This window comes from Geotrypetes seraphini, chromosome 7 (assembly GCF_902459505.1).
Source record: "Geotrypetes seraphini chromosome 7, aGeoSer1.1, whole genome shotgun sequence".
Taxonomy (NCBI): Eukaryota; Metazoa; Chordata; class Amphibia; order Gymnophiona; family Dermophiidae; genus Geotrypetes; species Geotrypetes seraphini.
The window spans coordinates 133,093,187-133,106,421 of record NC_047090.1 but is presented as its reverse complement, the minus strand read 5'-3'; the positions used below and the strand labels follow the sequence as shown (position 1 = coordinate 133,106,421).

Sequence of the window (13,235 nt, the reverse complement as noted above, 5' to 3'; positions counted from 1 at the left end):
AAAAAAAAATGATAGTTATAATTGCTACTAGAATACTCTTCCCTTGTGCACCATGATCCTGCACAGAAATTTTTTGGTTAAGTCTTGATTCCTGAAAAGTTTTTGGTGATTATGACAGGTACCAACTTGGTATGCTCAAATATGGTTTTGGTTTTACTGCATCACGTAAGAACTATGAGAAATAGACATTTTTATGTTTACTGACAATAAAATATATAGTCAAGTTTACGTTTCGCACAAGCGACTAAATGAAACAGAATTAAAAGTGTTTTGCTCCCGAGTTTCTTTTATATTCAGTGTCTGGTGCATCACGTTGTAGCATCCAACAATAGTCGGCAAGCATTGACGGATTCCAATTGCCCTGGTATCGTTTCTCCATCGTAGCTATGTCTTGATGAAACCTTTCACCGTGCTCGTCACTCACAGCACCGAGATTTGCGGGGAAGAAGTCCAAGTGTGAATGGAGGAAATGAATCTTGAGTGACATATTGCACTTCATTCTCTTGTATGCTTTGAGAAGTTTGTCTACCAGCTGAATGTAGTTTGGGGCTCTGTAATTGCCCAGAAAATTGTCAACAACGTCTTTCAAGGCTTTCCAGCCAATTTTTTCCGGCCCAACTAACAGATCTTCAAATCGCTTGTCACTCATAACATGTCTGATCTGGGGGCCAACAAAAATACCCTCTTTGATCTTGGCATCAGTTATTCTTGGGAACATCTGTCTTAAATAACGAAAACCTTCCCCTTCCTTGTTCATTGCTTTCACAAAATTCTTCATGAGTCCCAGTTTAATGTGAAGAGGAGGCAAAAATATCTTTGTCGGGTCAACAAGCGATTCATGTGCTACATTTTTCTGTCCTGGAACTAACTTTTTACGGAGTGGCCAGTTCTTTCTAGAATAGTGCGACTCTCTGTCTCGGCTGTCCCATTCGCAGATGAAACAGCAGTACTTTGTATAGCCAAGCTGCAGTCCTAGTAACAGAGCAACGACTTTGAGGTCTCCACAGATATTCCAGTTATACCTGGTATACTGGACATACTTTAGTAACATTTCCATATTCTCATATATTTCTTTCATATGTGCTGCATAGCCAACAGGTACTGAAGGATAAACGTTGCCATTGTGCAACAGAACAGCTTTCAGGCTTAACATTGACGAATCAATGAAAAGACGCCACTCTTCCGGGTTGTGATCACAACCAAAGACCGAGAACAATCCTTCAATGTCACAACAGAAACAGAGACTGTCGACTTGTGCAAAAAATTTGGTTATATCATGATGCCGGTCTCGAAACACAGAAATTTTCGTACCTGGTGATAGCAAACACCATTCCTGCAGTCTCGAACCTAGCAGCTCAGCTTTTGCTTTTGACAGACCCAAATCTCTGACCAAATCGTTCAATTCGGACTGTGTTATCAGATGTGGATCGCCTGATGAGGATGGTTCAAAATCCGGGTCAATGTCACTGTTAGAACCCTGCACTGCAGTTTCTTCATCTGGTTCGTCTAAGGTCCAATCCTCTGGTGGTTTCGGAACTGGAAGACTGTCATCATGTGGCATGGGTCTCATTGCTGAAGGCAGATTAGGATATTCAATTGACTTCTTGTTTTTGGCAGAGAAACCAGACACATTAGTCAAACAGAAATAACAGTCCGTCACATGGTCTTTCTGTTCTCGCCATATCATCGGAACAGCAAATGGCATCGTCTTTCGAGTACCTCTGAGCCAGGCTCTCAGACTAACAGCACATGTCGCACAGCAAATGTGAGGCGCCCATTGCTTGTCTTGATCACCTATTTTGCAGCCAAAATACAGATGATAGGCTTTCTTTACAAGGGCAGTCATCGAACGTCTCTGAGGCGTAAGTGTATATTCCCCACAGATATAGCAGAATGTGTCGCGGCTGTTACGACACCGACGAGACATATTGCCCGACACCAAAACGTCTATAGCATCAAGCTTACTTACTGTTATATTGCTACAGCTACTATACTACTATACTTTACTATACTGATACTATATACACACACGGACTATCTATATTAACCAAATGAGCAGGATCGGTGTATGGAAGCCACCATTATAGCATGGTGAGACAGCGCAAGCTCGTTCAGACCTGCCCAGACATGCCCAGGATGTCATCTTCCATAAAACAGCTTCCAACCTGGCTAGATTTTATGCATGGACATACCCAGGCGGCACAAACCGTTGTTGATAAGACACTTATGGGAGAAAAAATTGTTTGCATCCAAATATAAGAAAAAATCACGACAAAATTGAAGATTTCTCTGAAATGGTACGTGATGGGTAATTTTTGATGTAATATTCATGATCAGCACCCAAAATTCTATAAGAAACACCCAGCAGTGTTCAGGAAGCAAAAACTTTTTTGTGCAGTGAAATCGGCCTATCATGGACCACGGAGGGAAGGCACACAGAAAACCTGCCTTTCGCCAGGGTTAAACCAGGGCATCCAGATCTTCACTTCTCGATTTGTGTCTGCGACTGAAGAATTGATCTGCCTTTTTGTTGGTGGATGATATTATCAGGTCAAATGTCGGACACCCCCACTGATTTACTATGCAGGTGAAGGCTTCCTGGGAGAGTGACCATTCCCTGGAATCTAAGGTCTTCTTGCTGAGGAAATCTGTTTGTACATTGTCCGCTCCTGCTACATACACCGCCAAGAGCACTAGAAGATAAGGTATCTGTCTATCGAAACAACATTTGGGCTTCCAAGCACAGAGGGGCACTCTGGGTGTCCCCTTGGCAATTAACATAGGCCACTGCATTGCATAGTCTAAGAAAACTCAAACCACTTTGTTCTGTAAAGCACTCCTGAACTCCAACAGTGCTTGTCTGGACAGCTGTATCCTTACGCACACATACGCACAAACATTGACAGACTCTTGTGTACATGAAGTACATGCCATCTATTCTAATGTATACTTATGAAAGGAATTTTTAAAAATAAAGTAAAATTCTGGAATCTCTCATGGCACACCCGGAATCTCTTTGGGGCACACCATTGTGCCATGACACACAGTTTGAGAGACAGTGATGTAAGGGAAAACAAGAGGTTTGTGCCCTGATGCTGCTCATAAGTGAGCATTGCATGGCAGAGGACTGAGAAGCCTCAAGCTTCAATTGGAGGGATTTCTGTGATTATTACCATAAGCACTGAAGGTTTAAACAGCCTCCACATATTGGGTCCTTGCCAAAATCAGGGGCCTCCATCAGATACTTATCCAGCCCCCCCTCCCCCACAGATGAAGCTGCATCTCCTGCCATAAAGTACCCTGAATGGGTGAGTAATAGCATAGAAATAGAGACATGTTTACTTTCGTCAACTCCTCCAATTGCCCCTCTCCACCTTGCGCATGGCACTGCTGATGGGGAACTGTGCTCTTGGAGGGAGGAAACCCCCTTGTGCCAGCAGGGCAGTGATCACTGAGGGATTAATGCAGCCCTGGTTAATCATGTAAGCTGCAAACTAAAGAATGACACGGGGAAAAATTTATCACCATTCCCGCCCCGTCCCCGCAAGCTAAGTTCCTATCCTTTCCCCATCCCCGCGAGCTCAGTCCCCGTCTTGCAAACTGTTAAATCCCATCCACACAAGCCTCAAATAGTTATGATTTTATACTGAACTTATTTTATTAAAGTATAAAAAGAGACAATATTCTGTATAATTGTCATTTTATAAACACAAATAATACAGAGCCAAGGATCAACAAAACCCCTGTCTCCACTTCATTTCACAAATATCCCCTCCACTATTGTGAAAACTGAACAAACCAAATTACTACAGAATGCTATATAGAAAAATCAAGCTAACAGAATACTTCAGTCACACATGGCAGGAATAGTGTTACGGGAGTGCAACCAGGGCAACTACCCCCTGGCCAGAGAGAGAGCCCTAATCCAGCTGGAAGCTAAAGTAGCACAGCCTGCGCTTTGCAGTCTCCAGTTATGTCTAATACCAGCTCTAGCAGGATACATATTTCAAATCTGAAATATTCTAATCACAAAATATAAAATAAATTTGTGTTTTTCTCCTTTTGTTGTCTGGTAATTTTATTCTTCAAATCACATTGGTCTCAGGCTTTGGTTTTGGGTTCCTTCTGTGGCATTGGCTGGCTCCTGAAGGTAAAATAGATCCCAAGAGGAGCTGGGGAGGAGATGCTGAGTCTAACACGGGCGGAATCTTTTTTATCACAGGAGAAAGACTTTTCACCGCTCCCACGGGACAGTAAAAGGTCTTGTCCCCATTCTTGCGGTAAACCAGTTGCAAATGTCTCCATTCCTGCGGATTTACTGCGGTGACCACAGTTTACCATGGTAAATGGTCCCCATGTCATTCTCTACTGCAAACCTCAAATTAATGAATCCAAGGACAAACCTTTAACCAGGACTTCCAGAAAGCCCCTGTGGATTCTGTCAAGCCCCCTTCCAGGGTTTTCCAGCTGCGTCACAGCTGCATTTCGCTGGGGATGTTCTTGCACTGTTCTCTGGCTTAAATTTGGACTTTTTTTTCTGGTTCTCAGACCAACTGGGCACAGACATACCCTGAGGGACCAGGGAAGGTTATGCCAGTGGCTCCCACCCATCCCCCTCATGTGCCATACAGCACGCGGAACACAAATGCTCCTTGGATGGCTATCCACCTCAAATTTGGCATGAATCCATGTTATCCTGGCCCGAGGAGTCCATACTACCTGTTTTAAAACAAAAACAAGACTTTTTGAGGAAGACAAAGTCTTTTGTTTTCAATTCAGAAAATCCAAGATGGCCAACGTGGAAGCGATTTTAACGCAAAAAAACGGCCTGGTGGAGCTATACTGAAAAATCAAAAATAGCAATTTTAGAGATGGGGGAACCTAACTCTAACTCCAGAAGCAAAGAAAATCCAATTTTAAAGACAACCCTCCTCTCCCCCCAATTTGGTTTGCTAGGCTGTCAGCCTATTTACTCATTATGCCATGCTATGTGCTGGGAGCTGCAAGTGTGGAAGCTTCAAACAGCTTACAGGGAGAACCTCTGCCTCAACAAGCCTGGAATCCAGACTGCTTGTATCTTCTGACTGCCTCTCGGGCCCAATGTACTGGCTGGAGAGCTCGACACCCCATCGAAACCCATGCACGCAAAACTGTGTATATTGGGAGGAGGGGGCAAGCAGTCAGCTCCGATCCTAAATAAAAACCACCATGGAGTTGTGCAACCTACGCTCAAGCCCACTGTGGATGAACCAGGGGCGAGCTGTGCTCCTAAGGGATTAGTCCCTGAGCCCTTGAGTTGTCTGTACAGGCTGTCCAAGTGGGTGAACTACAAAGCAATCTGCTCGTTGGAAGCAGACTTTCGACCTCAGAGTCTGTGCTCTCCCATAGCCAAAGCTGTCCTCTGCAGCATCGAAAAGCCTCACAAACAGCGGAAAAAAACCCCTTTAAAATGAAAAGGTATATGAGCAGAAAAGAAAAGCTCCTACTGTCTTTCTTGTAGGAAGACAACTGAGGAGTTAAAGGACAGCCCAGACGTAAGGGAGGAGGAGCAAAAATGTATGCAAATGAAGCTCCCTACAAGAGTTCTCACATGGACAGATTGACTACCCACAGGTTCAGGAATAGTGTCTGTCATACTAGAAATGTAAATTAGGCTCTCTACAGACTTTGCAGTAAAAAAGGGTAAATATCCACTAGTCAAGACTGATATTTCTATTGCACTAGAATGAAAATTTCATCCTTCTACAATCAACTCGCAAGTTTGGGAATATCACCTATTGTAACATAGTAACATAGTAGATGACGGCAGATAAAGACCCGAATGGTCCATCCAGTCTGCCCAACCTGATTCAATTTAAATTTTTTTTTTTTTTTTTTTTTTTTTTCTTCTTAGCTATTTCTGGGCGAGAATCCAAAGCTTTACCCGGTACTGTGCTTGGGTTCCAACTGCCGAAATCTCTGTTAAGACTTACTCCAGCCCATCTACACCCTCCCAGCCACTGAAGCCCTCCCCTGCCCATCCTCCTCCAAACGGCCATACACAGACACAGACCGTACAAGTCTGCCCAGTAACTGGCCTAGTTCAATCTTTAATATTATTTTCTGATTCTAAATCTTCTGTGTTCATCCCACGCTTCTTTGAACTCAGTCACAGTTTTACTCTCCACCACCTCTCTCGGGAGCGCATTCCAGGCATCCACCACCCTCTCCGTAAAGTAGAATTTCCTAACATTGCCCCTGAATCTACCACCCCTCAACCTCAATTTATGTCCTCTGGTTTTACCATTTTCCTTTCTCTGGAAAAGATTTTGTTCTACGTTAATACCCTTTAAGTATTTGAACGTCTGAATCATATCTCCCCTGTCTCTCCTTTCCTCTAGGGTATACATATTCAGGGCTTCCAGTCTCTCCTCATATGTCTTCTGGTGCAAGCCTCCTATCATTTTCGTCGCCCTCCTCTGGACCGCCTCAAGTCTTCTTATGTCTTTCGCCAGATACGGTCTCCAAAACTGAACACAATACTCCAAGTGGGGCCTCACCAATGACCTGTACAGGGGCATCAACACCTTCTTTCTTCTACTGACTACGCCTCTCTTTATACAGCCCAGAATCCTTCTGGCAGCAGCCACTGCCTTGTCACACTGTTTTTTCGCCTTTAGATCTTCGGACACTATCACCCCAAGGTCCCTCTCCCCGTCCGTGCATATCAGCTTCTCTCCTCCCAGCATATACGGTTCCTTCCTATTATTAATCCCCAAATGCATTACTCTGCATTTCTTTGCATTGAATTTTAGTTGCCAGGCATTTGACCATTCCTCTAACTTTTGCAGATCCTTTTTCATATTTTCCACTCCCTCTTCGGTGTCTACTCTGTTACAAATCTTGGTATCATCTGCAAAAAGGCACACTTTTCCTTCTAACCCTTCAGCAATGTCACTTACATACATATTGAACAGGATTGGCCCCAGCACCGAACCCTGAGGGACTCCACTAGTCACCTTTCCTTCCTTCGAGCGACTTCCATTAACCACCACCCTCTGGCGTCTGTCCGACAGCCAGTTTCTGACCCAGTTCACCACTTTGGGTCCTAACTTCAGCCCTTCAAGTTTGTTCAACAGCCTCCTATGAGGAACTGTATCAAAGGCTTTGCTGAAATCCAAATAAATTACATCTAGCATATGTCCTCGATCCAGCTCTCTGGTCACCCAATCAAAAAATTCAATCAGGTTCGTTTGGCACGATTTACCTTTTGTAAAGCCATGTTGCCTCGGATCCTGTAACCCATTAGATTCAAGGAAATACACTATCCTTTCTTTCAGCAACACTTCCATTATTTTTCCAACAACTGAAGTGAGGCTCACCGGCCTGTAGTTTCCTGCTTCATCTCTGTGACCACTTTTATGAATAGGGACCACATCCGCTCTCCTCCAATCCCCAGGAATCACTCCCGTCTCCAGAGATTTGTTGAACAAGTCTTTAATAGGACTCGCCAGAACCTCTCTGAGTTCCCTTAGTATCCTGGGATGGATCCCGTCTGGTCCCATCGCTTTGTCCACCTTCAGTTTTTCAAGTTGCTCATAAACACCCTCCTCCGTGAACGGCGCAGAATCTACTCCATTTTCTCGTGTAACTTTGCCGGACAATCTCGGTCCTTCTCCAGGATTTTCTTCTGTGAACACAGAACAGAAGTATTTGTTTAGCACATTTGCTTTCTCCTCATCACTCTCCACATATTTGTTCCCAGCATCTTTTAGCCTAGCAATTCCATTTTTTATCTTCCTCCTTTCACTAATATATCTGAAAAAATTTTTATCTCCCTTTTTTACATTTTTAGCCATTTGTTCTTCCGCCTGTGCCTTCGCCAAACGTATCTCTCTCTTGGCTTCTTTCAGTTTCACCCTGTAGTCCTTTCTGCTCTCCTCTTCTTGGGTTTTTTTATATTTCATGAACGCCAACTCTTTCGCCTTTATTTTCTCAGCCACTAGGTTGGAGAACCATATCGGCTTCCTTTTTCTTTTGTTTTTATTGATTTTCTTCACATAAAGGTCCGTAGCCATTTTTATCGCTCCTTTCAGTTTAGACCACTGTCTTTCCACTTCTCTTATGTCCTCCCATCCTAACAGCTCTTTCTTCAGGTACTTTCCCATTGCATTAAAGTCCGTACGTTTGAAATCTAGGACTTTAAGTATCGTGCGGCCGCTCTCCACTTTAGCCGTTATATCAAACCAAACCGTTTGATGATCGCTACTACCCAGGTGAGCACCCACTCGAACATTAGAGATACTCTCTCCATTTGTGAGGACCAGATCCAATATCGCTTTTTCCCTTGTGGGTTCCGTCACCATTTGTCTGAGCAGAGCCTCTTGAAAGGCATCCACAATCTCCCTACTTCTTTCCGATTCCGCAGACGGAACATTCCAGTCCGCATCCGGCAGGTTGAAATCTCCCAACAGCAGAACCTCCTCTTTCCTTCCAATCTTTTGGATATCCACAATCAGATCCTTATCAATTTGCTGCGATTGAGTCGGAGGTCTGTAGACTACACCCACGTAGATAGAAGTTCCATCTTCTCTTTTCAGAGCAATCCATATCGCTTCTTCCTCTCCCCAGGTCCCTTGCATTTCGGTCGCTTGGATATTGATCTTTACATAGAGAGCTACTCCTCCACCTTTATGACCATCTCTGTCCTTCCTAAAAAGATTATATCCCGGTATGTTTGCATCCCATCCATGTGATTCACTGAACCATGTCTCTGTGATAGCAACAATATCTAGATCTGCCTCTAATATCAGGGCTTGCAGATCATGAACTTTGTTGCTTAGACTGCGAGCATTTGTGGTCATCGCTTTCCAGCTATTTTTCAGCGATAATCTCCTTTTTCGTATGGATTTTTGTGTCGTTTCACTTTCCGTTGCAATACTAAGAAATGAGTTGCTGATATTGCTTATGTTGCAGCCTTTACTACTATCACATCTTTTCTTTTGCCGGGGGTGGTCTCTATAATTGTCCTTCGTAATTACACCACCCCCACCTTCTAGTTTAAATGCCTGGAAAAATATTGTCTAAATTTCTCTGCAAGGTTTCTTTTTCCTGCTATAGTAATATGTAGCCCATCAGTGCAATATAGCTTCTTGTCCTTCCATGTATTTCCCCATCCTCCTATGTACCTGAAGCCTTCTTGATGACACCAGGCTCTGAGCCATCTATTAAAGTCCTCTGTGTTTTTCATTCTTTGCTCTCCTTTTCCATATGCAGGCAGTATTTCAGAAAAAGCTAAAGTCTTTACAAAAGGTTTCACGCCCTCACCAAGCTCCCGAAAAGCTTTCTGTGCTGCAAGTGTGGAGTTGTTGGCCAGGTCATTTGTTCCCAGATGGATAACAACATCAGTGTTAAAATCCTTAGTTTCTTCCTTAATTATAGTCAGTATTTGCCTGGAACTCCTGGTAGCTGAGGATCCTGGAAGACATTTCACTATTTTGGACTCCTCGCCCTGTGTTCCAAGGTTCCAAGGACTCATATGTCCTTTGCACCAGAATCAGCGCTAAAAATGCCCCACTGTGGTGCCTACATCTTGGCACAAATTTATATAATTGCCCCATTAGCACATAAATGCAAGGGAGGGTATTCATAGGGGAGAGGTCTAACATTTACATGCATGACTTATAGAATGCTGTAAGTTATGTGCTTAAGTGCCATTGATCTGTCATTAAGTGGGTACACCTAAATGTAGGTACACTGATGCCAATGTACACTAGTATTCTATAAAAGCACTTGCATGCATAAATGTTCTTATAGACTAGGCTCACAACCTGCATAAAATGGGCACCTAAATTGTGGTCACCATACTAAACTGATGCTTTTGTTATAATATTAAAATAAATCGATTACTAACTGTGTCCAAAGAAAGCAAGTCATCTTTGCTTCCACCAAAGACCATCACTTCACTTTCTTTTCCAAGACAGGCTGTGTGCCACAACCTGTGAATATATGTTAAAGAGAACGTGTTATGTAAAAAGAAATATATTCCATATACACAATAGTAGAGCAATTTATGTAATGAAACTGCACTGAGGTTCTGGGAATATTCAAAATTTCCTCAGTTTACAATCGTATTAATTTCTTCTTGACACCCACTCACCTACCTCAGTCATCCCAAAAATCCACACACACACATAGATTAATAATTTTACTTAGAAAACATGAAGCTCTATTTTACATAGAATGTAGAAATCAACTGTCAGGATGTGCTCAGTTCCAGATGTATTTTAGAAAAGGTTCTGCTAATGCAATCTTTTCTAAAATCTACAGGAGTGCTCATATGTTTAGCTGCCTATGCAGCAAGAGCAGCTATTTTACAAATAGGTATGTTGAAAAAATGAATGGCTCGAACTTGGCAGCTTCCACATGGAAGTGTGAGCACTTCTACATGGAAGCTGCAATTTCACAACTTCCACATGTAGCTATCATATTTTACAAATCTAGACATGTAAATTTTGCCAATTTAGTGAGGCCACAATTTTTATTTTGAGGGAGAAATAAGCAACAGGGAATTAAGAATTACAGTAGAATCCTGGTTAACCGGTATTCAGGCAACTGGCACTCTCATCTAACTGGCAAAAAAAATTGCCAGAAAAAAAAGTCACAGAAGAAGCAGCGGCAGTGGTCCTGGTCCTCCCTCCCTCCAACACTGAAGCAGCAGAGGTGGCAGCACTCCTGAGCCATGAACCCCTTCCCCTCCTGCCCCAAAGTAGCAGCAGCCCTGAATCACGAACAGGATTCAAATCTCAATTCCCTCCCTCCCTCCAGCCCCGAAGCAGCAGAAGCAGTGGCAGTTCTGAGCTGAAAACTCCCTCCATCCCTGAAGCAGTAGAAGCGGCAGCGGTCATGAGCCACGAACCCTGCTCCCTCCCTCCAGCCCTGAAGCAGCAGAAGTTCTGAATCATGAAACCCTTCCCTCCTGAAGCAGCAGCGGTCCTGAACCGTGAACCCCCTCCCTTCCTTCTTCCCTTACCTGAATCAGCAGCCGGTCAACAGCGCTGAAAACAGGCTGCTCGTGGCCAGCCTCAGCAGGGGCCTTTCCTCTGATTCATCAGAGAAAAGGCCCCTGCTGGGGCTGGCCACGAGCAGCCTGTTTTCAGCGCTGCTGACCGGCTGTTGATTTATAGAAGACAAACAAAATTTGGTCAAAATGCCAGGTTCACTATCAAACATAATCATCAAATACCACTTGGATTATCAGTGTTATAACTTTAAAAAAGGGACCATCGTGTCAAAATAATCCTTATTGTTTATTCAAATTGGATATTTCAAGTGCAAAAATATGATGGTCTGTTTTTGAAAGTTACTGGTAATCGAAGTGGTATTCAATGATTATCTTTTATAGAAGAGACACAACATATGCACCCATGTAATTTCTCAGCCTAGGCCTCAAAAAGTGTCTGACCTATCCATACTTTTTGTTCATATTACATCATATCTTTTCCCTCAATATTATAAAGTTGTGCACCCAACTTTGGGCTAGATTCACTAAGCCCACTGATCATGTCCCAACCAATTAGCGACCCTTTGCGACCCTGACTCGATTCACTAACCTCTGTGTCGATCATCCTTCGATCCGCAAATGCAAATGAGGGGAAACGGCATGCAAAGTGGGAAGGACGCGATTCACTAAACTAAAGAAGGCACACCAACTGGGCTGGCTGATCCAAAAACAAGCGACTAGTGAGGATCAGTCGCTTGTGCAAAAACCCTTCTCAGACTGCCCTGCTCTCTTCCCAGACTCTCCTGTTCCTGCTAGTTTTAGAAGCCGTGCGGACTGAGGCAAAAATTCAGGAGTCTTGCGGGCTGCTGACGCTCTGCGAGCCTCTGTCCCAGAGCGTCTTTAAAGAAGTGCCTTTAATTTGAATGGAGCTCGCTGCTGTTTTCTACTGCACTGTCATCGGGGGCTCCTAGGAGGAGGAGGAAGGGGATCGATGGTGTCGAGTTGGCGAAGGGGAAGAGGCTGCTGCCACCGTGGATCACCCTTTCCCTGCAGTGCAAGCCCATGGTTTTAACCTGCTTTAAACCTGCGGGTTAAAACCACGGGCTCGCACTGCAGGGAAGGGCAGGAGAGTCAGGGCCAGTAAAAAAAAAAGTTATTAAAAAAATAAAACGGACAGCAAACGCATGCGCAGACCATCTACAGGCAAAGTAGATGGTCAGCGCATGCTTCGGGATCGCTACCCAGTGATCTGTGTCGTCGGATGGGGGTGTGCTTCCGATCTCCCCCATTTACATGCAGAGGGTTGGAGAATCAGTCGGCCTGCCTCGGATCACCCACAGATCGGGTAAGATTGGTGGGCTTAGTGAATCTAGGGCTAGATTCACTAACCTGCCCGATCAGGCCCGATCTGGGCCCGATCCAGGCAGGTCCGACGAATTCACCAAACTGTAACAAGCAGATGGGGGCGATCAGAGGAATGCCCCCATCTTCCGGCACAGATCGCTCTAGAGCGATCCCCGCGCATGTGCAGACCATCTTTTTTTTTCAACTTTTTTTACAGCCTGTGGTTTTAACCTGCTTTAAGGCCTGCGTGTTAAAACTATGGGCTTACACTGCGGGGAAGGGTGGGAGAGTCGGGGCAAGCAGGCGATAAGGGCAGCTCGGGGCAGGCAGGCAATGAGGGCAGCATCAGGGCAGGCAGACAACCAGGGCAGCGTCGGGGCAGGCAGGCAGATCGGGGAAGCAGGAGATCGGGACTGACAGCAGGGTGGCAGAAGGCAGTCATAAAGGGCTTCAGCGACTGCCCTCAGCAATCGCTTTTTGGGTTGATTGGCCAGCACAGTTGAATCTGTTTAGTGAATCGCGTCCCTGCCTACTTTGCATGCAGTTCCCCTGATTTGCATGTGCAGATCAGAATCGGATCGCAAAACAGGTTAATGAATACAGCAGGAGGGAAATCGGGTCGCAAAGGGCTCGCAAATCGATCGGTACACGATCAGTTTGCTTAGTGAATCTAGCCCCTAGTCCTTTGTAACTAGTGCTCAAGCTGAAGGCACAATTTATAGAATATCAATGGCAGGTGTAACTTAGCTAACAAGCTGTTAATTGGCTATAATTGGTGGAAATTAGCAGTAATTAGCAGTTATGCACATAGCTGCCCCTAGTCGGTATTCTATAAATTGTGTGCACAAATTTCAGAGTGCACAACTGCAATGGGGGTGGGGACCTGGGAGAGGCATTGATGAGTCAGGGG

At 44.4% G+C, this 13,235-nt stretch overlaps 1 protein-coding gene across 6 annotated transcripts in view; it reads right to left on the bottom strand.

The window, feature by feature from the left end:
* Positions 1-13,235, bottom strand: part of KLHDC1 (kelch domain containing 1) — a 167,390-nt gene that overhangs the window by 12,576 nt on the left and 141,579 nt on the right. For all 6 annotated transcript variants that reach the window (XM_033952968.1, XM_033952973.1, XM_033952971.1 and 3 more), the window contains one exon: positions 9,893-9,977. In XM_033952968.1, the coding sequence (XP_033808859.1) occupies positions 9,893-9,977 (85 nt within the window). The remainder of the gene's footprint in view (positions 1-9,892; positions 9,978-13,235) is intronic.